General features: G+C 36.3%; 1 protein-coding gene across 1 annotated transcript in view; it reads right to left on the bottom strand.

Annotated features, from left to right (window-relative positions):
• Positions 1 to 27,246, bottom strand: part of LOC309793195 (bifunctional heparan sulfate N-deacetylase/N-sulfotransferase 4) — a gene marked incomplete at both ends in the record, with an annotated part of 248,503 nt that overhangs the window by 11,808 nt on the left and 209,449 nt on the right. The window contains 6 exons of the mRNA XM_082603558.1: positions 261 to 363; positions 4,681 to 4,790; positions 5,722 to 5,892; positions 10,428 to 10,602; positions 19,648 to 19,771; positions 24,222 to 24,318. Of these exons, the coding sequence (XP_082459684.1) occupies positions 261 to 363; positions 4,681 to 4,790; positions 5,722 to 5,892; positions 10,428 to 10,602; positions 19,648 to 19,771; positions 24,222 to 24,318 (780 nt within the window). The remainder of the gene's footprint in view (positions 1 to 260; positions 364 to 4,680; positions 4,791 to 5,721; positions 5,893 to 10,427; positions 10,603 to 19,647; positions 19,772 to 24,221; positions 24,319 to 27,246) is intronic.

The following is a 27,246-nucleotide window of genomic DNA, read 5'->3' as shown; positions in this document are numbered from 1 at the left end:
AATTTATTTAAGTACTTTACACGTTTGGAAAGGAGTTACTGTTCAGTAAGTATTTATGTTTGAATTGCATCCCAGCACACATTTTCTACAGATATCTATCAATCATCTATCTCTGTTGGTCTATTTATTTTCCAAATATATAAAACTATTGATAGCAATGAAAAAGCAGAAAAAGGAATCAAATATATTGTCTACTAACTTTGAAATAGTTGTATGCACAGGGTTCTACCAGTGTATTTCAAAGATGAGGAAAATATTACCTCTGGATCCATGGGTGGATACTTTCGACCTTTGCTTTTTCCAAGGCATTTTGTCTTTCCTCCTTCCAGTAGTTGACACCAAAAGCCCTTTTGGGGATCAAAACTACAAACGATAAAATATATAAATGATAATAAAAATATAATGATTATAAATTATACACAGAATTTTGAGAGAGCCTCACCAACTGTGTAAAGGAAATGCACTTTCATATGCCTGTTGCTTTGATTTAATTTAATTCAATTCTACAAATATTCATTGAATTGATTTATGAGATTAAATAAACTATATGTTATGTATTTTTGATATTTCTACTGTAATGAAAAAGAACATATAGATCTTTAGTCTTTTCTTACGATGAAATTATTAAGTTTTATATTTTACCTGTTCATCCATAAAATATGAAAGATGAACTACAAAACTACAACCATATATATAGGATCTTTAGAATATTTATTGTCTTATTTATATGATTTCCCTGTTAAAATATATTCACAGATTTCTTTGATGTCATTCAATGGTATATAGTAAGGTGACTGAATGTAATGTAAATATACTTTTTTTTAACATCTTTATTGGAGTATAATTGTTTTACAATGGTGTGTTAGTTTCTGCTTTATAACAAAGTGAATCAGCTGTACATATACATATATCCCCATATCTCCTCCCTCTTGCATCTCCCTCCCTCCCACTCTCCCAAACCCACCCCTCTAGGTGGTCACAAAGCACCAAGCTGATCTCCCTGTTTTATGTGGCTGTTTCCCACTAGCTATCTGTCTTACATTTGGTAGTGTATATATGTCCATGCCACTCTCTCACTTTGTCCCAGCTTACCATTCCCCCGCCCCATGTCCTCAAATCCATTCTCTAGTAGGTCTGTGTCTTTATTCCCGTCTTGCCCAGGTTCTTCATGACCACTTTTTTTTTTTTTTTAGATTCCATATATATGTGTTAGCATATAGTATTTGTTTTTCTCTTTCTGACTTACTTCACTCTGTATGACAGACTCTAGGTCCATCCACCTCACTACAAATAGCTCAATTTCATTTCTTTTTATGGCTGAGTAATATTCCATTGTATATATGTGTCACATCTTTATCCATTCATCTGTTGATGGACACTTATGTTGCTTCCATGTATATAAACCTGAATTAAAGCTTCTAAGAAAACTGATATATATATATATATATATATATATATATATATATATATATATTTTTTTTTTTTTTTTTTTTTTTTTTTTTGCTGTACGCGGGCCTCTCACTGTTGTGGCCTCTCCCGTTGTGGAGCACAGGCTCCGGACGTGCAGGCTCAGCAGCCATGGCTCACGGGCCCAGCTGCTCCGCGGCATGTGGGATCTTCCCGGACCAGGGCACGAACTCGTGTCCCCTGCATTGGCAGGCGGACTCTCAACCACTGCGCCACCAGGGAAGCCCTGCTATATATTTTTTTAACAGTTCAATATGTTTATACTTTTGAAGGAGGAAATTAAAAGGGTAAAGATATAATTCACTATATTTTTCCAGAGAACTTGAAACACAGATTATACAAATGGTGAATGGAAGATTAGACAAATCTTCAATTCTTTTGTTGAAGGCAGATGATGCTATTGGTTAATTCAGACCCAATATTCTTAAAGAAAATTCTAAAGTTGTTTTGCTCCCATGGCTGAACAAAGTTACAAAAGAAAGAATGTGTGGCCTAATTATTTGGTTTAAACTCAGATATATAAGAATTTTTGTTTAGAACCAACAAGGTAGGAAAAATGAGAGAATAAACCAAATAGGAAGGGCAATTTTAAATTTACTGCTATGGGACTTGCTGCATGCATAAAACATCGAAAAGGTTTGCATTTTCATTGCTCAGCAGATGTTTTAGAAAGATGGAGCATAATTGAGTAGGACGTAAAGTTAATTAGTTGCAGAATATTTTGTTGCCCTGGGCCTATTCCTATAATAACGGTACACCTGCAATTTGCTTCTGCACATATGTGAACTCATTTAGGGGGAGAGGGAATTTTTCTTTACAGTTCCTTGCCCAATCTATTATTAGAGACCTGATCCTTGCAGTCCAGGTTGTCCTAGTACTTGTTATCAATTAAAATTAAATACATCACTGGTTAAATGGATAAAAGGAAGACAGAATCATTTCCATCCTGGACTTTTCAATCTGCTATCTGCCTATCATAGGCCTTTCTCTAGTTTTCATTAATTTCCCAAGAGGAAAAACAATTCTGCATGCTGTGCAAAATGAGATGGGGAAGGCAGCATAACAGTGCCCTTAAACAGCATTTTCTGCCTCAGGATGAGAATATTTAACTGCATTAAGGTAAAATACAGCTCTGGCAACCAAGCCAAGATATTGATACACACTGAGAGTATCTCCTTTGCTCTCCGGTGTACAGAGGTCTCAGGATGGGCTGCTGTCTCTCCTTGCTCTCCAAACAGTTGTTGTGAGGCAGAGCTTAATACAACCCGAGGAAGGAGAGCCATCCAGAATATTGAAAGTCATTCTTTTAGATAGGGTTGCCATAACCTTGAATCCACATTACTTTGCTGGCCTCGTTTCATGTACTGCATTGACAATGTTATAGACCCGAAGTCTAACAATGGGCATTTATTCTTGCTAAGTTATATCAATTCCTTGTTTTATGGTTTGGTTTCAGTAGGCATGAAATTGTGAAATTAAGATGCAAAGCCTTTCTCAAATAACTGTTAGACAACTTTGAGGATATGAATTTGTTGCCTTACAAGTTCTTTTATTACACTGAACATCACTACAGTTATTAATTTTTGTGATGTGTGACATGTATTAAAAACCATATATTCTAAAAAAACCCCATATATTCTGTACTTGTTTGTAATCTCTTCTTTTGAAGTATGATTTTACAGGTTTATTGAACCATAAGGAACTATTTGTAGTAAACAGAACAGAACCATTCCCTAAACTACTGCAGGCAAGCAGGGGAAGACATGCTGACATCAATAAGTATTTATGTAAACGTATTACAGGAAACTTTGTCTACTTAATCAGCAGAGACCATACCTTGTGTTGTTATTTCCATGTGTAGGTAAAAACTTCATTAGACTTGTTTTAGTGGATAACGAACAACCCAATCTTATTGCTTCTTTTCCTGTCCTTCCATTACCCTCTCTAATTATCTAACTGCTGATTCTAATCTGCTGTGAACTGGGAAATTATATAATCAAGCTCGTTAAAATTTTGTCTAAAACTTAATAGGCTGTATATCAGGCCTTTGTGAGGACATCAAGTACATGCCCTTTTAAATATATATTTTGACTGCTTGGAGCTTTTGTTTTTGTTTATTTTGCTTCTTTACACTTTTTTTTTCCATTTTCAATCACCCAAGTATATTATTTTATTTTCCCAAGGTGACTGCAACAATATACGCCCTACCACATTCTCTTCTGCAGAATGCCCTTGCCCCTCCTCATCAAGAGGCGGAGGCTCCTTTCCCTCCCCTTGGATTTGCACTGACTCTAGTGACTTGGTTGCAATCAATAGAATATGGCATAAGTGATGCTATATGACTTGCAAGTCTAGGTCAGAGAAGGCCTTGAACCACATTCCCTCGATATACCACCCCCTCTCAGAACACAAAACCACTACACTGTGAGAAAGTCACACAGAGAGGTCTTGTCCCACTGAGCTCAGCTTCGAGCCATCCCAGTCCAAGAGCCAAAGGTGTGAGTAAAGAAGCCTCCAGAAGACTCCAGTCTCCAGCCATTCAAGTCATACCTAGATATTCATATCTTCCCAAATATGGCCCCAAGTATATATTTTGAGCAGAGACAAGTTGTCCTGGCTGTGTCCTGTCTAAATTCCCAGCACACAGGATCCATGAGCATAATAAAATGGCTACGGTTACATGCCAGTAGGTTCTGGGCAGTCAGCTGTGCAATAATAACTACATTATATGTGATTATATTTTGTTATACACAATTTAATAAATACAGAGTAAAACATGAATGTATCCCTTTCCCAATTCTTCCCAAAACACTACTCACTTTCACAGAGCTAATGGAGGCCATTAACATTTTATTTCTAACCTGTAAATTACTTGGGGAAAGAGATCATCTTTTTCACCTTTGTAACCTCAATTCCTAGAACACTTTCTGCATAAAGTAGTCATGTAGAAAGTTTACTTAAACAAATTTATATTGGGAAAAAGCTCACAAAAAGGGGAATTTGTGATACATAAAATGCCTGTGAGGTAAAGTGTTCCTGGTATTCAAAGGGGAGACACTACATGAATAATGAGGACATTCCTTTGACTGCTTTTGAGTAGCATAATGATGTATAAATTCATACCTAGTATTAATGATGCTATATACACACCTACCAGTGATAATTTATGATGGCAAATAATGGAAATGAAATCAACCATGAGAATAGACTCACGTTAGTGCTTCAGAGTAATTATAATGAGGTGTAACTCCCAGAAACTTCTGGACTTCGTCCATCACAGTAACTGGGTCAGATCTCAGCTGCTGTCCATCAATAATTAGCAACTGTAGAGTCAAAAATAGTCACTTTATGAAGAACAAAATTAAATTAAATAGACCAAGCTGCCTCCCTTGACCTGGTATGATGTTAATCAATTAGATCAGTATGAAAAGGAAGAAAATATGCACTACTTAGCAAACATGTTAATGTTTACTATTCTTGTGTCCTTCCAAATAAACAGCACGTTTTGTCAAAGGCATTTTTTATAACCTTAACTAACTTGATTGTAAATCATAAATAAACACTGACACTCTCTTGATTTAGTAGTTCAGTAGAACCATGATTTTCCATCTGCTCTGTAATACAGATACTTGTCCAACCTATGAAATTCTATGAGTTGACCTTGGAACCAAGGGCTTGGAAATAATGGGCATACAGATGAAAATTACCCATCTATTCTCTTTACAAACCACAACAGAGAACTCAGGTTTTAGTTGTGACCTGACTGGAATGAAGAAGATAAAGGATGTGGACGCTTTCTGCAAATCCTTATTTCCTGTTCTATCCCAAGTTGCTGGAGCTGTTACAACACTTTCCATTTGGACAGTCTAATCCATGACCTCCTTCTTTCCTTATAAGAGTCCCATAGGACAGATGACACACGGGTATCTGCACATGGTGTTCCATAAGGTTCTGTCTAACTGGCTGCTCCTCTACTGTTTATTGCCTATGAAGCACCTGATGCCTCCTGTGTGAGGCCCTACCACTTTGATACCAGCTACCATGCAAAAGAAGATCCCCAGAATGTGTTTCACAGCCACTTAACATTGTTGTACTACTATTGATGTTAAAAATGTAAAAATTATCATTTCTTCCTCAGGTGATCATCTCTGCTAATAAATTGCTATCTGTGTCAATGTTAATTTATATTTTCTGTTTGTCAGTGCAACACTATGAGGATATAATAAACAGAAGAAATTCAGTTGAGGACATTACCTGAGAAGTAGCAAAGTAAGTGAGCCATCTTTCTATGTGGACCGCATACCATCCAGGTAATAGGCATCTTCTCTGCAAAGTTTTCAGGTCAGATGGGGCCCAATGTGCTGTTGTGATAACTTCATAGAAATTAAACCTCAGGGCAGCTGGATCTTCATGTGATCTTTGGTGCTTTAATAAGAAAGTCAATTGTAAAATTAATTTTCTTTATGCCTGCATAGGTATGTATGCATGTATGTGTTTGATGTGTGGATATATATGTGTGTGTCATTTATTGCAAAAAGAGTAAGGAAAATAATTAATTGATTTTAGAATGAAAAATAAGGTGAAAAGTGCATACTATATTGAAGCCTAGGCATTGGCATATTGTCTATATAGAGTATAAGCCTTCCATATATATGAAGTAGCATTCCGATAAGCCTGTGGTTGTCTTCATGTCTAAAATGTTTAGGTGCAAGGCAAGAGACAGAGTACAAGGATTTTCTCCATGGGTCTGATTATAAGTGAAAAGATGTCAGACACCAGACAGATCAAGCCTGATGAAAAGAGAATTTGATTGGCAGGAGTAGGCTTACATATTACTGTGCTCTTCTTTCATTACAGCCACTCCTGAGGGTTCTGACAATTCCCCAATATCCCTATGTGGCAGGTGCTATGGATACAGAGAAGGCAGATGTTTATTCATGCTTACTCAGGTGTCACATTTATGTTGATGTTGCCCAAAGCACTTTGCTTTTACCCTCCCAAGGGTTTCCACCTAACTCTGCTAATTCCTAAATACCAATTCACTACTGCTTTTCAGTACCAAATTCTCTGAATCTTTCACATCCTACCATCATTGATCAAGCTCAAGAGCCCAACAGAAATCAATACAATTTTATAAGCATTTATTAAGATCCTTCTGAGAACAACAACCTGCAATAGATTCTTGAGATAAAAAGATATAGGTAAGACAAAATTGCTGTCTTCAAAGAAATAAAAATCTGGTATGGAAAACAATAGATTAACAGATTGTGATAAAGACATATATTTGACTAGAGGTATAAATTATTTGCTGTGATAGCCAGACCAATAAGTGATTAGTTCTGAATGAAAGATGAAGGAAACTTTTTTAATGATTGATGCTTTTGAGCTAAAATGTGAGAAAGATTTTAATAAGCAGAAAAAAATAAATGTGGAAACTAAGAGAATTTTAAAGTAAATTTGAGTGAAGATGAATGAGGTGTGTGGGAATGGATGAATTGATTTTGCAAGATATCTAAAAGTGAACTTAAAGAAAATTTACTACAGGATAAGGATCGAAGTATATTAGAGCCTGATAGAATTATGTAATAGCAGCCCTTATATATGTTAGAAATAAAAATTGCTAAGAAAGTAAAGGTGATTAAGTGGTAAATGGTTAAAGTGTAACTAATGAGTGGTAGGTTGTTAGAAATAATAACACTTTTGAAGCCCTCTCATAATTGCATATTTATTGACCTTATTTGTAAATGCATTATGCTACATACATAGAGACTACATAGTACATTTAATTAATACAGGGTGTAGAAACAGGGTAACTTGAGTGAAGAAATATAAACATACTATGTGCATGTTAATACAGTAATGTGAACATTTCTACTTTGCACAGTGATAATATGGAATTGTACTTAATCTGCTCTGTATTGACTTATACCAGTTTAGCACCAACTTTTTTTTTTTTTTTTTTTTTTTTTTTTGCGGTACACGGGCCTCTCACTGTTGTGGCCTCTCCCGTTGCGGAGCACAGGCTCCGGATGTGCAGGCTCAGCAGCCATGGCTCACGGGCCCAGCTGCTCCGTGGCATGTGGGATCTTCCCGGACCGGTGCACGAACCTGTGTCCCCTGCATCGGCAGGCGGACTCTCAACCACTGTGCCACCAGGGAAGCCCCAACTTTTTTTATATTTATGCAACTAAAAAGATTAGCATAAAAATATGACCAGAAGTCACACAGAACTGGGAAAAATTGCACTATAGGTCCTCTGTGAGGCCCATTATAAAAATGTGGGGTAGAAATTATAGTGGCAGGTGACATTTGTAGGAGTTTCTGAATTATACCTGCTGAGCTTCAAATTTATGGTTCTTACTGAATAGACAAGACTGGGTAATAATGCAACCTAAGTAATAGGTTGCATTATTTTGAAATGTACAGCAGGCTGGGAACCCTAGTCTTAGCAATATAGCAATAAAATGTATTATCAGAAAAAATTATTCATTTCAAATGTGTATGTTCAAACAATTTACTTGAAGAAGCAGGCATAGATTCTCTCTTTTTTTAAAAAAATAGTTGAATCCATGTGGGAAAAAAAAGAGATTCATATAATCTGCTCTAAGTAGTGACCATTTTTTCTGCCAGGAAAATGTGCAACATTTTTCCCCAAGTGTTCACATTCAAAATGTTTCATTAAGGCTTAACATCTCAATATTTTTGGCACGATTGAAAAAAATAAGTTTATTTTGCTTTGCAATATGAATTTTGTTAAAGTGAGAAAAACACATTTTTGTATATTAGGGAGTCATTGACTCATGGATTCTAACAATAATTTCTGGATTTTGCTCCCAAAACAAGTGTTCCACTTGAATTCCTAACCACTTGCAATCTCAGTTTGCAGTATCACATTTTTCTGTGCATCATTATTTGTTCTTAGCGATATATGTTTATTGAAGAAATTTTGAAAAGTCAAGAAAAAGAATAAAGGAAAAAGAAAAATTACTTGTTATTTTACAATGCTATTAAATTTTTTCTTTTAATCTACTTTATTTTGGCATTAATTTATGTATGCACTCGTATCATTGGGATTTTAGTACATATAGATTATTACCACCTTAAATTCAAGGTCATCCGCTTTAATTAGGCTTTCATTGCAATGGGCAATTTTACATTTCTCTGTTCAACTTTACCTCACCCCTGTAGCAAGATTTCATACCCCCTTTTTTCTCTCCTCAAACTACTGCTTCCCAAATTTTTCCCCTCTTTTCATTAGATTAACTTGTTCTCAACTTTTTAAAGGAAAAAGAGACCATCATAGTCACTTTAATTTCTGTATCCCAGATCTTCAAATTTACCAGCAAGTACATTTATACCCTTTTCTATCCCTTAAGTTTCAATGCAGGGGTTCTTAATAACTCCGGCTGATAGAATTCAGAGGATCTATGAACTTGAATCTTCAAAAAAATGTCTATTTTTAGTAACTTCTAAATAAAATTTGGTATATACTGTACTTGTGATTTTACCACCAATAAAAATCAGTTCTTTTTTTTTTTATCACATTACAGGTCTTTCAGATATATCAAATGTTTATACCCACTGCTATTTCAAAATTACAGTAGTATTAGCCCCATCATTAGATCTTGCCATTTAATGATTTAGTAAATATTGGTAACTGATTTTAAATTACTTTTAATTTAAAATCAGTAAATTTAAATTTGTTTTTAAACAAATTTGATTTTAAATTTGTTACTGATTTTAATTACTTTTCTATATAGTTGTTTCCTTTGTAATACTATGTAGTTTAATGCTTTAAAAATATATTTCTGAAATGAGGAACATGGACTCCACCCTATTGCCGGAAGTGTCCCAGCACAAGAAAAGTGAAGAATTCTGGGAATGGAGTGCTTCCCTCCCATCTAAGCTATTTCCTGTAGCCACCCTTCCAGATCTCTCAGGATCCTCCGAGGTCTGATTCCCCATTTTCCCTTGGGGGACCTTTAACATCCTTCTTCCTTTGAAAACTTTTCATTATTATTCAAATCACCACCTCTATAAACACACCTTCCTTGATCCACTGTGTCTTGTTTGCTAAAGATGAAATGCTGAAGAATACTCCATTTCGGTGTGACACAATTCTATATTGTTGGATATTTACTTTTCCTTTTGTTATTATTATGATTAGTACCTTGATGAATAAAAAAGGGATACATATTTTTAATCCTTTTGAGGTTTTCTTATGATCGATTCCAGAAGAGGAATCACAGCACAAAAGTACCTTTACAAACCTTTTGATGACTGTCATCAAATTAGTTTTCAGAAAATATCTCCATATTTATCCTTCTATTGGAAAGTTCGAGTACTTTTATCATCACACCCTTAGCAACAGAGAGAACAAGCGTGACAATTTTTGCCAAGATGATATTTTTAAAAGTACCATTTTGATTTATTTTTTGTTGATCCCTAGTTAGATTGATCATTTTTCATGTAAATTATTGTGTGGTTGGATTTGTGTGTGTGTATGTAAATTGTTTATCTATGCCTTTTGCTTGTCTGCTCATTTTTTTACTCAAATATTTATTTACTTAGTTACTTTTACCAGTTTGCAGGAACTTTTTTTTGGTTACAAATTAAGGGAACTAAGCCATTTAACATGTATTGCTAAAGATGCTCTACTTAGATAGTTATTTTAATTTTGTTAATTGTGACTGACCAACATTTTACATGTTTATATGGTTCAATCTATTAATTCTTGATGTGTGATTTTCTTCTGTTATGTTATGCTTGAAACTCCTTGCCCAAATTGATATCAAGTAGATCTTATCAGTAGTTCTTATTTCTCATAATTTTTTTTTGTTTGTTTAGCTCTTTTAACATTTGACTGTTCAATACATCTGGATTTTACTTTGTAAATTCACCATTGCTTACATTCAAGCTATGACCAAATGCTTTTAATGGTATTTTTCACTGCTTCATACCTGGTACCAAGAGTATGCCCTGTCTGAGGGGTCAATGAGGATGGTGATGATCTTGGCTTTGGGGACCAGAGATGCAGCTCGTTTGGGAGCTTCTTCTGAATGGAAGTAATTAGCACTCTTTTCAAATAGAAAGTCACTTGTAATGTTGGATGGAGTAGGGAAAAATTCCATATACCTGAAGGCAGAGAAAGACAATTAATTAATTTGAGGTCTAATTGATTTCCTGCCATACTATGGATAAGAAATAATTTAAATATTTTACATCCATTTATATCAATTTCTAATTATTCATATTATAATAGTCAAAAGAGAGTCTATTCTATACACTTTGAATGTAAAAACAATCCCAGGTAATACTGTTCTAATGGACTAGTTAAGGCAGGGGAAAGAGTGAGATGAAATAGATAGGTTGTTAAAGAACAGAGGGAAAATCCTTTACATTTGGGCTGATGTTCTGTGCTATCGAAAACCAAAACCAGAAAAAAATAGGTTTACCTTTGGCAAACAGCAAATTACACCATATTGCCTAGTAAATATTTTAAAATACTTCATATCTTTTCTTAGTTAAGAATTTTTCAGACTCTGGGAGGGCTCATGCCAAGGAGTACTTCCCAGAACTTTTGCTGCCAGTGTCCTTGTCCCCACAGTGAGCCACAGCCACCACTGCCTCTGCAGGAGACCCTCCAACACTAGCAGCCATGTGGCTGGCAGGGTCCTGGTGCTCTGACCGAGTGTCAGGACTGAGCCACTGAGGTGGGAGAACCAAGTTCAGGACATTGGTCCACCAGAGACCTCCCGGCCCCATGTAATAACAAACGGTGAAAGCTTTCCCAGAGATCTCTATCTCAATCCTAAGACCCAGCTCCACTCAATGACCAGCAAGCTCCAGAGCTGGACACCCTATGCCAAACAACTAGCAAGACAGGAACACAACCCCACCCATTAGCCGAGAAGCTGCCTAAACTCATAATAAGGCCACAGAAACACCAGGTGCATCTGAAAACACATCACCTGACGTGGTCCTCCCCACTAGAAAGAAAAGATCCAGCCTCATTCACAAGAACACAGGCACTAGTCCCCTCCACCAGGAAGCCTACAAAAACCACTGAACCAACCTTACCAACTGGGGGCAGACACCAAAAACAACAGGGACTATGAACATGCAGTCTGCAAAAAGGAGACCGCAAACACAGAAAGTTAAGCAAAATGAGAAGACAGAGAAACACACAGCAGATGAAGGAACAAGGTAAAAACCCACCAGACCAAACAAATGAAGAGGAAATAGAGAGTGTATCTGAAAAAGAATTCAGAGTAATGATAGTAAAGATATCCAAAATCTTGGAAATAGAATGGAGAAAATACAAGAAATGTTTAAGAAGGAACTAGAAGAAATAAAGAGCAAACAAACAATGATGAACAACACAATAAATGAAATTAAAAATTCTCTAGAAGGAATCAATAGCAGAATAACTGAGGCAGAAGAATGTATAAGTGACCTGGAAGATAAAATAGTGGAAATAACTACCTCAGAACACAATAAATAAAAAAGAATGAAAAGAATTGAGGACAGTCTCAGAGACTTCTGGAACAAGATTAAACACACCAACATTCAAATTATAGGGGTCCCAGAAGAAGAAGAGGAAAAAAAAAGGGACTGAGAAAATATTTGAAGAGCTTATAGTTGAAAACTTCCCTAATAGGGGAAAGGAAATAGTCAATCAAGCCCAGGAAGCACAGAGTGTCCCATACAGGATAAATCCAAGGAGAAACACACAAAGACACATATTAATCAAACTATCAAAAATTAAATGCAAAGAAAAAATATTAAAAGCCACAGTGAAAAGCAACAAATAACATAACAAGGAATCCCCATAAGGTTAACAACGGATCTTTCAGCAGAAACTCTGCAAACCAGAAGGGAGTGGCAGGACATATTTAAAGTGAAGAAAGGGAAAAAGCTACAATCAAGATTACTCTAACCAGCAAGGATCTCAATCAGACTTGATGGAGAAATTAAAACCTTTACAGACAAGCAAAGCTAAGAGAATTCAGCACCACCAAAACAGCTTTACAACAAATGCTGAAGGCACTTCTCTAGGCAGGAAACACAAGAGAAGGAAAAGACCTACAATAACAGACCCAAAACAATTAAGAAAATGGTAATAGGTACATACATACCAATAACTACCTTAAAAGTAAATGGACTAAATGCTGCAACCAAAAGACACAGACTGGCTAAATGGATACAAAAACAGGACTGGTATATATGCTGTCTACAGGAGACCCACTTCAGATCTAGGGACAAATACAGACAGAAAGTGAGGGGATGGAAAAAGGTATTCCATGCAAATGGAAATCAAAAGAAAGCTGGAGTAGCAATTCTCATATCAGACAAAATAGACTTTAAAATAAAAACTATTATAAGAGAAAAGAAGGACACTACATAATGATCAAGAGATCAATCCAAGAAGAAGATATAATAATTGTAAATATTTATGCACCCAACATAGGAGCACCTCAATACATAAGGCAAATGTCAACAGCCATAAAAAGGGAAGTCGACAGTAACACAATAAATGTAGGGGACTTTTAACACCTCACTTTCACCAATGGACAGATCATCCCAAATGAAAATAAATGAGGAAACACAAGCTTTTAAATGATACATTAAACAAGATGGACTTAATTGCTATTTATAGCACATTCCATCCAAAAACACTTTCTTCTTAAGTGCACATAGAACATTCTCCAGGATAGATCATATCTTGGGTCACAAGTCAAGCCTTGGTAAATTTAAGAAAATCGAAATTCTATCAAGTATCTTTTATGACCACAATGTTATAAGAATAGATATCAATTACAGGAAAAAAATCTGCAAAAAATACAAACACATGGAGGCTAAACAATACATTACTAAATAACCAAGACATCACTGAAGAAATCAAAGAGGAAATCAAAAAAATACCTAGAAACTAATGACAATGAAAACACAATGACTCAAAACCTATGTGATGCAGCAAAAGCAGTTCTAAGAGGGAAGTCTATAGCAGTACAATCCATTTCAGGAAACAAGAAACATCTCAAATAAACAACCTAAGCTTACATCCAAAGCAATTAGAGAAAGAAGAACAAAAAACCCCAAAGTTAGCAGAAGGAAAGAAAGCATAAATATCAGATCAGAAATAAATGAAAAAGAAATGAAGGAAACGATAGCAGAGATCAAAAAATTAAAAGCTGGTTCTTTGAGAAGATAAACAAAATTGATAAACCATTAGCCAGACTCATCAAGAAAAAAAGACAGAAGACTCAAATCAATAGAATTAGAAATGAAAAAGGAGAAGTAACAACTGACACTCCCGAAATACAAAGGATCATGAGAGATTACTACAAGCAACTATATACCAAAAAAATGGACAACCACGAAGAAATGGACAAATTCTTAGAAAAGCACAACCTTCTGAAGCTGAACCAGGAAGAAATAGAAAATATAAACAGACCAATCACAAGCACTGAAATTGAAACTGTGATTAAAAATCTTCCAGCAGATAAAAGTCCAGGACCAGATGGCATCACAGGGGAATTCTATCAAACATTTAGAGAAAAGCTAACATCTATCTTTCTCAAACTCTTCTAAAATATAGAAGAGGGAGGAACACTCCCAAACTCATTCTACAAGGCCACCATCACCCTGATACCAAAAGCAGACAAAGATTTCAGAAAAAAAGAAAACTACAGTCCAATATCACTGATGAACACAGATGCATAAATCTACAGCAAAATACTAACAAACAGAATCCAACAGCACGTTAAAAGGATCATACACCATGATCAAGTGGGGTTTATCCCAGGAATGGAAGGATTCTTCAATATACACAAAGCAATGAATGTCATAAACCATATTAACAAATTGAAGGAGAAAAACCATATGATCATCTCAATAGATGCAGAAAAACCTTTTGACAATATTCAACACCTATTTATGATAAAAACTCTCCAGAAAGTAGGCATTGAGGGAACTTACCTCAACATAATCAAGGCCACATATGACAAACCTACTGGCAACATCATTCTCAATGGTGAAAAACTGAAAACTTTTCCATTAAGATCAGGAACAATACAAGGTTGCCCACTCTCACCACTATTATTCAACATAGTTTTGGAAGTTGTAGCCACAGCAATCAGAGATGAAAAATAAATTAAAGGAATCCAAATCAGAAAAGAAGAAGTAAAACTGTCACTGTTTGCAGATGACATGATACTATGTATATAGAATCCTAAAGATGCTATCAGAAAACTACTAGAGCTAATCAATGAATTTGGTAAAGTAGCAGGATACAAAATTAATGCACAGAAATCTCTTGCATTCCTATACACTAATGATGAAAAATCTGAAAGAGAAATTAAGGAAACACTCCCATTTACCATTGCTACAAAAAGAATAACATACCTAGGAATATACCTACCTAAGGAGACAAAGTATCTGTATGCAGAAAACTGTAAGACACTGATGAAAGAAATTAAAGATGATACAAACAGATGGAGACATATACCATGTTCTTGGATTGGAAGAATCAATATTGTGAAAATGACTATACTACCCAATGCAATCTACAGATTCAATGCAATCCCTATCAAACTACCAATGGCATTCTTCACAGAATTAGAACAAAAAATTTCATAATTTGTAGGGAAACACAAAAGACCCCAAAAAGCCAAAGCAATCTTGAGAAAGAAAAACGTAGTTGGAGGAATCAGGTGCCCCGACTTCAAACTATACCACAAAGCTACAGTAATCAAGACAGTATGGTACTGGCTCAAAAACAGAAATATAGATCAATGGAACAAGATAGGAAGCCCTGAGATAAACCCACACACATATGGTTACCTTATTACTAATAAAGGTGGCAAGAATATACAATGGAGAAAATACAGCCTCTTCAATAAGTGGTGCTGGGAAAACTGGACAGCTACATGTAAAAGAATGAAATTAGAAGACTCCCTAACACCACACACAAAAATAAACTCAAAATGGATTAAAGACCTAAATGTAAGGCCAGAAACTATATCAAACTCTTAGAGGAAAACATAGGCAGAACACTCTATGACATAAATCACAGCAAGATCCTTTTTTACCCACCTCCTAGAGAAACATAAATAAAAACAAAAATAAACAAATGGGACCTAGTGAAACTTAAAAGTTTTTGCATAGCAAAGGAAATCATAAACAAGATGAAAAGACAACCCTCAGAATGGGAGAAAACATTTGCAAACAAAGCAATTGACAAAGGATTAATCTCCAAAATATACAAGCAGGTCATGCAGCTCAATATCAAAAACAACAACAACAACAACAACCGAATCCATAAATGGGCAGAAGACCTAAATAGACATTTCTCCAAAGAAGATATACATATTGCCAACAAACACATGAAAGGATGCTCAATATCACTAATCATTAGAGAAATGCAAATCAAAATTACAATGAGGGGCTTCCCTGGTGGCACAGTGGTTGAGAGTCCGCCTGCCCATGCAGGGGACACGGGTTCATGCCCCGGTTTGGGAGGATACCACATGCCGCGGAGCGGCTGGGCCCTTAAGCCATGGCCACTGAGCCTGTGCATCCGGAGCCTGTGCTCCGCAATGGTAGAGGCCACAACAGTGAGAGGTCCGCGTACTGAAAAAAAAAAAAAAATTACAATGAGGTATCACCTCACACTAGTCAGAATGGCCATCATCAAAAAATCTACAAACAATAAATGCTGGAGAGGATGTGGAGAAATGGGAACCCTCTTGCACTGTTGGTGGGAATGTAAACTGATTCAGCCACTATGGAGAACAGTATGGAGGTTCCTTAAAAAACTGAAAATAGAATTACCATAAGACCCAGCAATCCCACTACTGGGCATATACCCTGAGAAAACCATAATTCAAAAAGAGTCATGTACCACAATGTTTATTGCAGCTTTATTTCCAATAGCCAGAACATGGAAGCAACCTAAGTGTACATCTACAAATGAATGGATAAAGAAGATGTTGCACATATATTGAATGGAATATTACTCAGCCATAAAAATAAATGAAATTGAGTTATTTGTAGTGAGGTGGATGGACCTAGAGACTGTCATACAGAGTGGTAAGTCAGAAGGAGAAAAACAAATACCATATGCTAACACATATATATGGAATCCAAAAGAAAAAAATATATATATGGTTCTGCAGGACTTTGGGGCAGGCCAGGAATAAAGACTTAGATGTGGAGAATGGACTTGAGGACACGGGGAGGGGGAAGGGGAAGCTGGGATGAAATGAGAGAGTGGCATGGACATATATACACTACCAAAGGTAAAATAGCTAGTGAGAAGCAGCTGCATAGCACAGGGAGATCAGCTCGGTGCTTTGTGTCCACTTAAAGGGGTGGGATAGGGAGGCTGGGAGGGAGACGCAAGAGAGAGAAGATATGGGGATATATGTATACATATAACTGATTCACTATGTTATACAGCAGCAACTAACACCACATTGTAAAACAATTATACTCCAATTAAGATGTTAAAAAAAAACAAACTTCTTATTTGAGGACATAGTTTTAAGCAATTACATAAGCATTAAAAATTGAAGAACTGAATAGACATTTTTCTAAAGAGGAAATGCAGATGGCCAACAGGCACATGAAAAGATGCTCAACATTGCTTATCATCAGGGAAATGCATATCAAAACCAAAATGAGATATCACCTCACACCTGTCAGAATGGCTATCATCAAAAAGAACACAAATAACAAATGTCCGTGAGGATGTGTAGAAAAGGGAACCCTTGTACATTGTTGGTGGGAATTTAAGTTGGTGCAGCCACTGTGGAAAACAATATGGAAGTTCCTCAAAACTACCATATGACCCAGCAATTCAACTCCAGGGTATATATTGAAAATAATCAAAAGCACTAATTCAAAATTTACATGCACCCCAATGTCCATAGCATGTTATTTACAATTGCTGAGATATGGAAGCAACCTATATGTCCATCAACAGATGAATGGATAAAGAAGATGTGGTATGAATATGCAATGTAATACTATTCAGCTGTAAAAAAGAACAAAGGTTTGCCATTTGTAGCAACATAGATGGACCTGGAGGGCATTATGCTAAGTGAAATAAGTCAGAAAAGGACAAATACTGTATGATACACTTTTATGTGGAATCTAAAATATACAATAAACTAATGAATATAACAAAAAAGAAGCAGACTTACAGATATGGAGAAGAAACTAGTGGTTACTAGTGGCGGGGGGAGAGGGGCAATATAGGTGTGGGAAAGTGGGAGGTACAAACTATTGTGTGTAAGATAGGCTCAAGGATGTATTGTACAACACGGGGAATATAGTCAATATTTTGTAATAACCATAAAAGGAAGGTAACCTGTAAAAATTGTATAATTTTTTTTAAATAGGGAAACTATACAAAATAAATTATTTCTAACTTGAAAAAAAGAGAATTTTTTAAAGTACCTCACAGGATAGACTGCTAAACTATTTACACCTTTGTGGAAAATTTATATAACATTTTCCTTTCACAGTTGGTCTCTCAAAATATATTCTTCCCTGTGTCATCCATACTAGATGTAATTAAGGAATTATTCTTATCTTGATTTGTATATATTAAACTTTTATGATATGTTTAAAATTCCTGAGAATAAAATGTGTTCTCTCACTAAAAGAAATAGCAAATTTATGTTTGCAAACTTGAATGCAAAATTCATAAATTGAGATTAAAGTGCACAAAAGAGGAAAATGTCAGAATAGCTATAAAATACTAAACAGATTAGGGCATAGCTGCTTTCCTCCTTTTTAACTTCTGCATAATTTGTAGTATGTGTAGCAATGTGAACACATTATAGTCTATGCAGAGTAATTAGAGAGATATTTCCTGCCAATTGATCCTGTGGTGCCTCGGCAGGTTCACTCTTCCATATGCTGTGGGAACATTCCTCTGTGTGTAGATTATGGAATCAATATGTTCAGAGGTTAATTCAGTGTAAGGCGTTAATTATGTGTGTAACCCTCTTTACAGCTCATGACTTTTCTAACCCTCAAATGTTCTAGAAATAAATAATAAGAGCAATGAAGAATTCATATAAGACACTTATTTTCCTCTTTGACATTTGTTATTATATTTCCCAAGTGTGAAGTGGTGAAAAGTCTCATCTATATTCCTCCTTAACAATTTGTGTTCCATTTGAGCTCACAGATAAAATTGCTGCTCTGCTTTCAGTAACTTGCATGCAATTTCAAAATTTATTTAGTCTTTTTAAAGTAAGGTAGAATAGTGATCTCCTAGGTGCAGAGTGGACACGGCTCTACTCAAGATGGGAAGTCAAATCTGCTCACTGGCATCGCCCCTGCCCCCCTCTCCTCCTAGCTGCATCTTAAAAGAATGAGCCTTTTATGAGGACATATTCACGTGTAATGTTGACATAAGGTTACATGCTACAGAGGTATGCATTGGGGGGAACTTTCCTCAGGGGGGGATTTGGAAATCAGGGCCATATTTTCCTTAGAAAATTGGGATAGAGCTAGAAAAATTCCCCAGAGCGAACATCAGTTACAATACCAGGTTTATTCTATTTCAGTTTAGGAAAAATATTGTGATTTTGAAATTATCATAACTTATCAAATACAAAGTAATTTTCCTCTTATGCACATGTGTGACTAGCAGTAATATGATTTTGGAAACGCTGTGTTATTGGCATGACAAATATCAGCTTATATTATAATACAACATTTACAGTCTATGTGATTAATGAAGATACATGTGATGGACTATACAATAAAACAACCTACTGATTTATTTGTTTTCTCAAGAGTCATTGTGAAGAAAAATTATGTATTTAGTTTAAAAAAATTCTAGGCACAGTAAAATAATACTATGCTTAAGGATAATTTTAAATATCCTTATGAATAATGCTGATGAAAAATATTCCATAATCCTCTTTATTCAATCATATTAATTTACCAGAAAAATATCATCATTATTGCACTGTACAAATCAAATTATAGGCAACACTGATTAAATATATCATTATAAATTAATTTCTAATTCACTATGGTAGAATTGAACATACATTTATTCTGTAATTATGTAGATGCCATGCATACATCTATAATTGCTCAGCTGTGAACGAGCATGTGTTAATAATGGACTTTACTTTTTGTTATTTTTCTTACCAGTCAATTCCCTTGTGGTAGTTGTTGCCATTAAAGAATTGGACTTCTTCAAATGTTTTGGGGCTGGGGAGATTGCTGATGATGGAAGGGTGCATAAGAAGAAATAAATAAAGTGCTGTTGTTCCTATTACAAAACAGGAGGCAACAGGTTATACAGCAATAAAAGAAGAGACATATATTGTAACAAAATTTTTGCTCAAAAAGTAATATGCAAAAGACCAAATCATTTCAGTATCAAAATGATTTCTGAAAAATCAGTTGAGTGCATTTCATGTGGCAATGATTTGTGTTCTTATATTAGTCTTCATGAGTCTATTGACCTAAACACTTCATTTAATATGAGGATATAGTCAAAGTCAAGCAGACTGGTAGATAATACAGCTAGGGGAGAACTTCAGAAATCAGGTGGTTCAATTTCCCTCCTGGAGTCGGATGAGTGGCAAAAGTATCAAAAACATCGAGCACAATACCTGAACCTCAATTAAAATTATATTCAGATCAATTAAATTAAATCAAACTATTCAAAAGATGTTGACCTGTGCAACTCTGTACAAGTTGCTGTAGTAATGATTGATGATAAATCTTGATAAGAAAAATACAGTTGCTGGCCTCGATAGACTTAAAGTGTATCTGTGGACTTGAGTCAAGTAAACAGGTAATTGCAGTGTAGTGAGGGAGGTTCCATGATAAGAGCAGAGTGTTTTTCTAATACCTGAGCAAATGGGTGATTTATACTTGGGAAGTCAGTGAAGACTTCCAGGAGGAAGCATTTTTTAAGGTTGTACCTTAAAAACGTGTTTCCAGTAAGGCTGAAAGAGGAGTGCAGGATTCTGGAAGGTGTCCAGTTGAATGTTCCACCCTGACAAGATGGGACAATCAAGTCTGATAGCTGAGACACTAGGCTAAACAGACTGGCTGATAGAACCCACTGAGTGTACATATCACAGAAGACACAAATGTCACCTCTAAACCTGAGTCAGGCCAGAAACTGAGGACTGCAGCAGGAAGGATCATGAAGTGACTGGCTTTCATAACTCAAAACTTCCCTTATGGAAAAGGTTATTTCTTTTGTTAACGTGTTGCACCCAGCAGATTTTGTTGGATTTCCCAACCCTAAGAGAGCTTGGAATGAGCTATGCAAGAGGGCTGGCACAACAAAAATGATAGTAGCTGGGGATCTGGAAGCAGAGAAGATCATCAGAGAATTGTGTATATAAAAGAAAGTAACAACAGATCTCGGGGGACCTAAGAAATCCAGAATGGGTGGCTCCTAGTGAAATGTGAGGACAAAAATTAATAAATGCCCTTAAGGAGATTTAATTACTAATTGAAAAACATGTTTAAAGTGAACAAATATGGAATCAAGTTATATAAAAGTAACAAAAAATATTAAAGGAGTCAGAACTGGTTAAGAACTAAATTAGAGGCCCAAACTACAGAAGAACTATCTCAAACACACTGAAAAATTTAGACATGAAAGTCATGGGGGGCAACAGTAGTCTTGAAGAACTGATCTGATTTTCTCCTGAAAATAAAAGGAGTTCAAAAAGGAGAAAATGTGAGAGGAGGAACAAAAGTCTTCCAGGGAGAGGAAATCAATTAGAGGTGGAGTAGTATATAATAGCAGCTGGAAGGGAACAGGGAATCCAGAAGGTTTCTTTCTAAATACTTTTTAGAATGGGGCCTACATAAAAATATTTAATTGATGATGAGAAATAAGCTTGTGTTTGTGTGGGAGAGACAGAGAAAGACAGAGACAGAGGGAGACAGAGAGGAAGATTTTTGAGACACACAAGAGCTGAAAATATTAATAGGTTAACATCCCTGAGATGTTGAGATTGGATGGATCTAGGGCAAAGATATAGGGATATTTTTGAATTATTGCTGAATATTTAAAAATGAATACTCTATAACCTCATTTGGTAGCATGTACAAATGTTTAGCCACCCTGATGGTCACAGAATTGCACCCAGAGCTCCCCTGGGCTACAGAAGGTCAAAACCATTATGCTCTGAGCCATACACCTTCATGCTGCCAGAAGCAGGAGGGATGTCGGGAGGCCTCTGAAAGAAAGGAAGGAGAGAGCAATTTCAGCCAGGGACAGTAGACACATGGCTTGATGTTCATATGATCAGCCATAAAATCTGGGTCCATGGCCTCAAAATGTATATTTACTTTATTATTGCCTGTGCTTTCATCTATCCTTGACACTCATTTTTATCCACTGTCTTTGATATAAATATTTTGTAGAGGAAGTTTCTCACACGTTGTAATGCTCTAAGAAACTTTGTTCTGTTTTATATAGAATCAACTCCTTTTTAGTTTTACCAGAGTAAATGTACCAGGGTAAGTCAGTCAAATTGTGAGAAATCAATATTGACAACGGGAAATCTGATCTTCTAGAAGATTTAAGGCCAATGAATTATGCTTTCAGAATTACTGTGCTAAATTTAACCCTTTTGGAAATCCTCTCCTACCCTAGTGATATCAAAATTTGACCCAGAATCATGAAGAATGCCCATGTGTCCACAGGATTCTAGTAGGACTACAGTGTCATCTTTGAGTGCCTTAAACCCAGGCCTACCCTGCTCCCTGTCTATCCCCATTCACTGCCCTACTTTTAGCTGATAGAAATTTTTTCCAGGATTCAGCAATGAGGTGGGATATTTCATCTTTCCATTCTCACCTCAGAACAACTGAGCAAATAGGGGTTTGAGGACCACTTTTATATCTCATGTTTATTGCAAGGGATGCATGGGTCAGGTTTAAGTTATTTAAAGACAACTTTACATTAAATGCCAGGTTCTTAGCATTTATCTGTGCCCATCCTCCAGGGAATTTACAGCCTCTGACAGGGAGTTTTGCCAACTGAAGCAATAGGAGAACAAATGAAGACTTCAGACGTCTATGACTGAATGGATTTTAAGAATTATCACAATCATTTTCACACTAAGATAGCATTTTCATAGCATATAAAATATTATCATCCAGTTTCTTTAACTTGTTTGTTTGTCTTGGGAAGGCCAAAACCAGCTAAAAGCTTTATCATTTCCACCCTGGTAGGTCAAATATTAAAATCTAAAGGTATAAGTTATTGTCTGTAAATACAAACAGCAAAGAAGAAAACTAGATCTTTTCTTACTAACCTGTAGTGTTCTAGCAGATCTAAGAAGTAGTAATATTCAATGACAAATGATAGAAGATATGACTTAAATTTTTAGCATGATTTTACAACATAGGAATGTTTTGTTTCTTTAGTAGTCATTCCGGTGTTAGAACTGCTCTGAGGGAGTTGGTAGAAAATTAATGCACATTTTAAACAATAAAAACAACAAAAGTGGTATATCTGAAATTATGTGCTGCTTTTTTTCCCTCCCTGCACATGTAACTTACTATTGTAATACAAGTTATATTCATGGAGGAAGAAAAGATTTCAACAACAAATATCTAATAGTCTGGGGCTTCCCTGGTGGTGCAGTGGTTGAGAGTCTGCCTGCTGATGCAGGGGACACGGGTTTGTGCCCCGGTCCGGGAAGATCCCACATGCTGCAGAGTGGCTGGGCCCATGAGCCATGGCCGCTGAGCCTGTGCTCCGCAATGGGAGAGGCCACAACAGTGAAAGGCCCGCATACTGCAAAAAAAAAAAAAAAAAAAAAAAAAAAAAATCTAATAGTCTGGAAATTTTGCCCACAACCTTTAAAATGGTCTACATGCTTGTATTACAAATATCTTAATCTAGGCCAGTCTTATTTACTGTGACTTTGTTTTGTGTTATGGTTTGTGTACTCACTGATGAAAGTGCTTCTAGTCAAAGTTGTGAATTCAGAATACAGCAACTCAATAAAAAGTTTAATTAATTAGGCCATGAGCCAAGTATATAAAGCTCTCGCATGCTGAAGAAAGTATAAAATATTCTAATTGAAAGTGTTATCTCATTGGTGAAATACTTTCACTCTCTTTTACTACATTCTTATACACTTGTCCTTCAGCACATGAGAAAACATCAAGGGAAAAAAAATGTCTGATGAGCCATAGGTGTATCAGAAAATAAGTCTAAACCATATTCATACATAATGATTATTTGGAAAACAAACAAACCACACAGGTAGAATATTTGAAGGTAATAATGACAGTGGTTCTGAAAAAAAAATCAGTTCAAGGTTGATATGCAGTGTAAAATAATTTGAATCAAGCCAAAGCCCTTTTTTATAACTTAATTCAGGAGTTAATTAGGCAAAGCCACAAAAAGTAGAAATTAAAAATAAGATATCCCAACAGTGACATATAAGCTCCATGTTCTCAAAAATGTGATGTCTGTTGAACAGTTTTAAAATTGATAGATAAAAATTTAGCCCATAAGTCTAATTAAATGAGCAACTTTAGGGTCTCTTTGAGGATCATGGCATAAAGATGATCCACGGGGATGAAGAACAATTCAAATAATGAACTTGCATGGGTGTCTAAATATTTCACAAAGCCAAACAATCAAATACCATATGACCGTGTGTTTCATGACAAAAAAAAAAAAAAAAAAAGAAAGAAAGAATGCAAACAGCATAGTTGGCTGTTCTTACCTGTTTTTTGTGGCCCAATTACAAGGAATTTTGGTAAGTGGTCACAAGTTTTCTCTCTGGACCAGATGTCTTTGTGTCTTTTATCATCACATGGATTCTGCAAGAAGGAAGAATAATGAATCTTACTCTGTAATGAATGCCTAGCTCTGTTCCATAAAAATTGTTCAAAAGACAGGGTCAACTTCTTGCCTGATACCCTAGAACTAGGAGTTAGACCTTGTTCTGGTTCTGGTTCTTTGGTTTCCAAATTGCTTCCTTCTAAACTGGCACCTTCCTTTCCTTCAAGGTTACAACTCAGCATCAAGTTGCTCCTGCCGTCATCCTTCTGAGCCTCGGCTAGGTTCTAACTGCTGAGATTCCACTCTGTCTCTGAATTCATGTTTTACTTCTGTATACCTGAGCCTTAACTTGTCTCTACCTGGTTTGAATGTAGTTTCTCAGTTTTCTGTGCTCTGCCCTAATCGTTCCTATTTTTTTTTTTCCCTAGTGGATTGAAAGCAATCCTTCAACTCCAGACTTGACCAACTTTTCCTTTACTTTTCACACTATGTGCTATTCTCTGCTGATCCAGATAATCTCTTAGTTTGGCCCTACCCCACAAGCAGATACCATACAGATCATTATTTCTAGCCCCTACTTCCCTCCTGAACTCTAGACCAATATTTTAAATTGAATATGTGTCACTGTTGTATAGATATGGTGAGGAAATGCCAGACCTAACATAGCCATCTATCCAATTTTATCCCCATCTCAACGTTCTCCTGTGCTGGCCTCCATTCCATTCCATTCAAGTGACCAGATTCATCATCCAATTCATGACACTTCTGAGAATTAAAAGAGCCCTTAAATGAAAGTGATACAATTTTTGAAATATCTATTGACTGACAAATTGGTTTTATTATATTGATAATCAAATTAATAATTATACTCAAAAATCATTTTTACAAATAAAATTCTTTCTAAAAATATGTTGACCATTAAAACAATTATAATTTTACACTTATTATTCAAATATTAAAAATAGCATAAGATGAATAATCGTTTATGGTTCACATTTATATACTTTAATCAGTTTTTTAGCCATATCTTCTCTAATATCATGTCAGGGGCCTACTACCTTTGCTGGGTTTTCAAAGCCCAGTGGTCTGGAGCATGCTGGGACATGCCCTCCAAGGTACAGGCTGTGTTATTGTACTTTGCAACTCCTACTACTAAGATAGAGGCACAGTGTTGGATGGGCTTCTTTGGGTTTTGGACGCAGCATTTTTTTTTTTTTTTTTTTTTTGGCCCTAAGAAATATTGCTCTGAGTCACCGACCGGATGATGCAGAAACCTGCTAATTTTGAGTGGAACCCAGAAAAAGAAAGAGCACTATAAGAAGTAAGACTGAGGTCCAAGCAGCCCTCCCACTTGAGCCATACATCCTGCCAGACCCATGGTACCATGGCATCTATGGTAAAAAATGACACCAAAGAGTTTTGGTCAAGTCCCAGAGGAGAATCACAGTGTACTCCCCTAAGGTTCTGCAGCAAGGTGTTGCTGGGCCCTGGAAGAGATAATGCTTGTCATGGATTTTCAAAGTGATCATGTGGCCATTAATTGGCCATCATAAACTGAGTATTGACAGACCAACCAAGTCATAAGTTCAAGTGTACCCAGTAGCAATTCATTGTAAGATGGGGTGGTACATCCAGAACTGATTTCAAGAAGATACAAAGGCTATAAGTTAACTTTATAAACAGGTGCCTGGACCACATGTCACCTATCACTGTTCCACTCATGCCTCTATATCAGCTCATTCTTATAGTTTCATGGAAGGTCCTCTATAACCTGCTGATGAAGAGGGGGAAACCCTAGCTTGGTTTGTAGATAGGTTGACTCATATGTTGGTAGAAGCCTAAAGTGGACTGCAGCTGCCCTACAGGCACATTCATGGAGGTTCCTAAAAACAAATGGTTAAGGGAAAGTGTCCAATTGGCAGAGCTCTGGACAGTGTCTCTGGCTATCCACATTTTTGCAAATAGACTAGTAGCCCAAGGTAAGGGTATAGCAGACTAATAAGCAGTGATGAATGGGTTAGCCAAGGAACTTAAAGGAGCAAGACAGGAATAGTAGGGCTACTAAATTCTAGGGAAGAGGCAGGTGGATGGACCTGTGATAGTGACCAAAACGTGTGATAATCTTTATATTGTCCATTGATGTACACCAGAGAGTATCCAATGTAGAAGTGCTGAACAACCAAGCAGTCAGATGATTTAGCCAGTTCCCAGCATTCCCACATGTTATGTAACCTCTGTTCTCAGCCAACCCAGTGCTGAAGCAATGGGCTTATGAATGGAGAAGCTGTGGTAGCAAGATGGAAGCCATTCCTGGGCTTCCTTCCCCCAAGTCTGCTTTAGTTACAGCTGCTGCTGAATACCTGACCTGTCAGTAACAGAGGCCAGTTCTAAGTCCCAGAAATAGCACTCTCCTACCACTTAGTAGAAAATTGATTATGTTGGACACTTCCATCCTTAAAAGGGCAGTGACTCATCCTGATCTCATCTGACAAATATTCAGAATATGAATTTACCTTCTCTGCTTACATAGCTTTAGCTGTCATCACTATGCAAGGCCTCATGGAGTGTCTGACTCATTGACACGGTATCTCACATAATATTACTTCAGGTAAAGGGAACACTCTTGACAAAGGAAGTATGATAGTAGGCTTATGCCCATGGGAGTCACTGGTCCTATCACACCTCACTATCCAGAACTGCTGGCCTGATAGAGTGGTGAAAGACCGCATGAAAGATACAGTTGAAGTATCAGCTTGGAGATACACTGTACTTCTTAAATCAAAAGCTATTGGTTGGTGCTGTGTCTCCAAAAGATAGTGTAGATGTGTCTAGGAATTAAGGAGTAGATGTAGGTGTGGACCCATCCACCATCATTTCTAATGGCTTAATTAGAGAATTTGTGCTTCCCATCTCCACAACTTTAAGGCCTATTGGTCTAGGAGTTCTGGTTCCCAGAGGAGAGGTGC

Source organism: Mesoplodon mirus (genome assembly GCF_964341445.2).
Source record: "Mesoplodon mirus genome assembly, chromosome: 2".
Taxonomy (NCBI): Eukaryota; Metazoa; Chordata; class Mammalia; order Artiodactyla; family Ziphiidae; genus Mesoplodon; species Mesoplodon mirus.
Note: the sequence above shows the minus strand (reverse complement) of the source record. Positions and strands in the feature narration are given on the sequence as shown.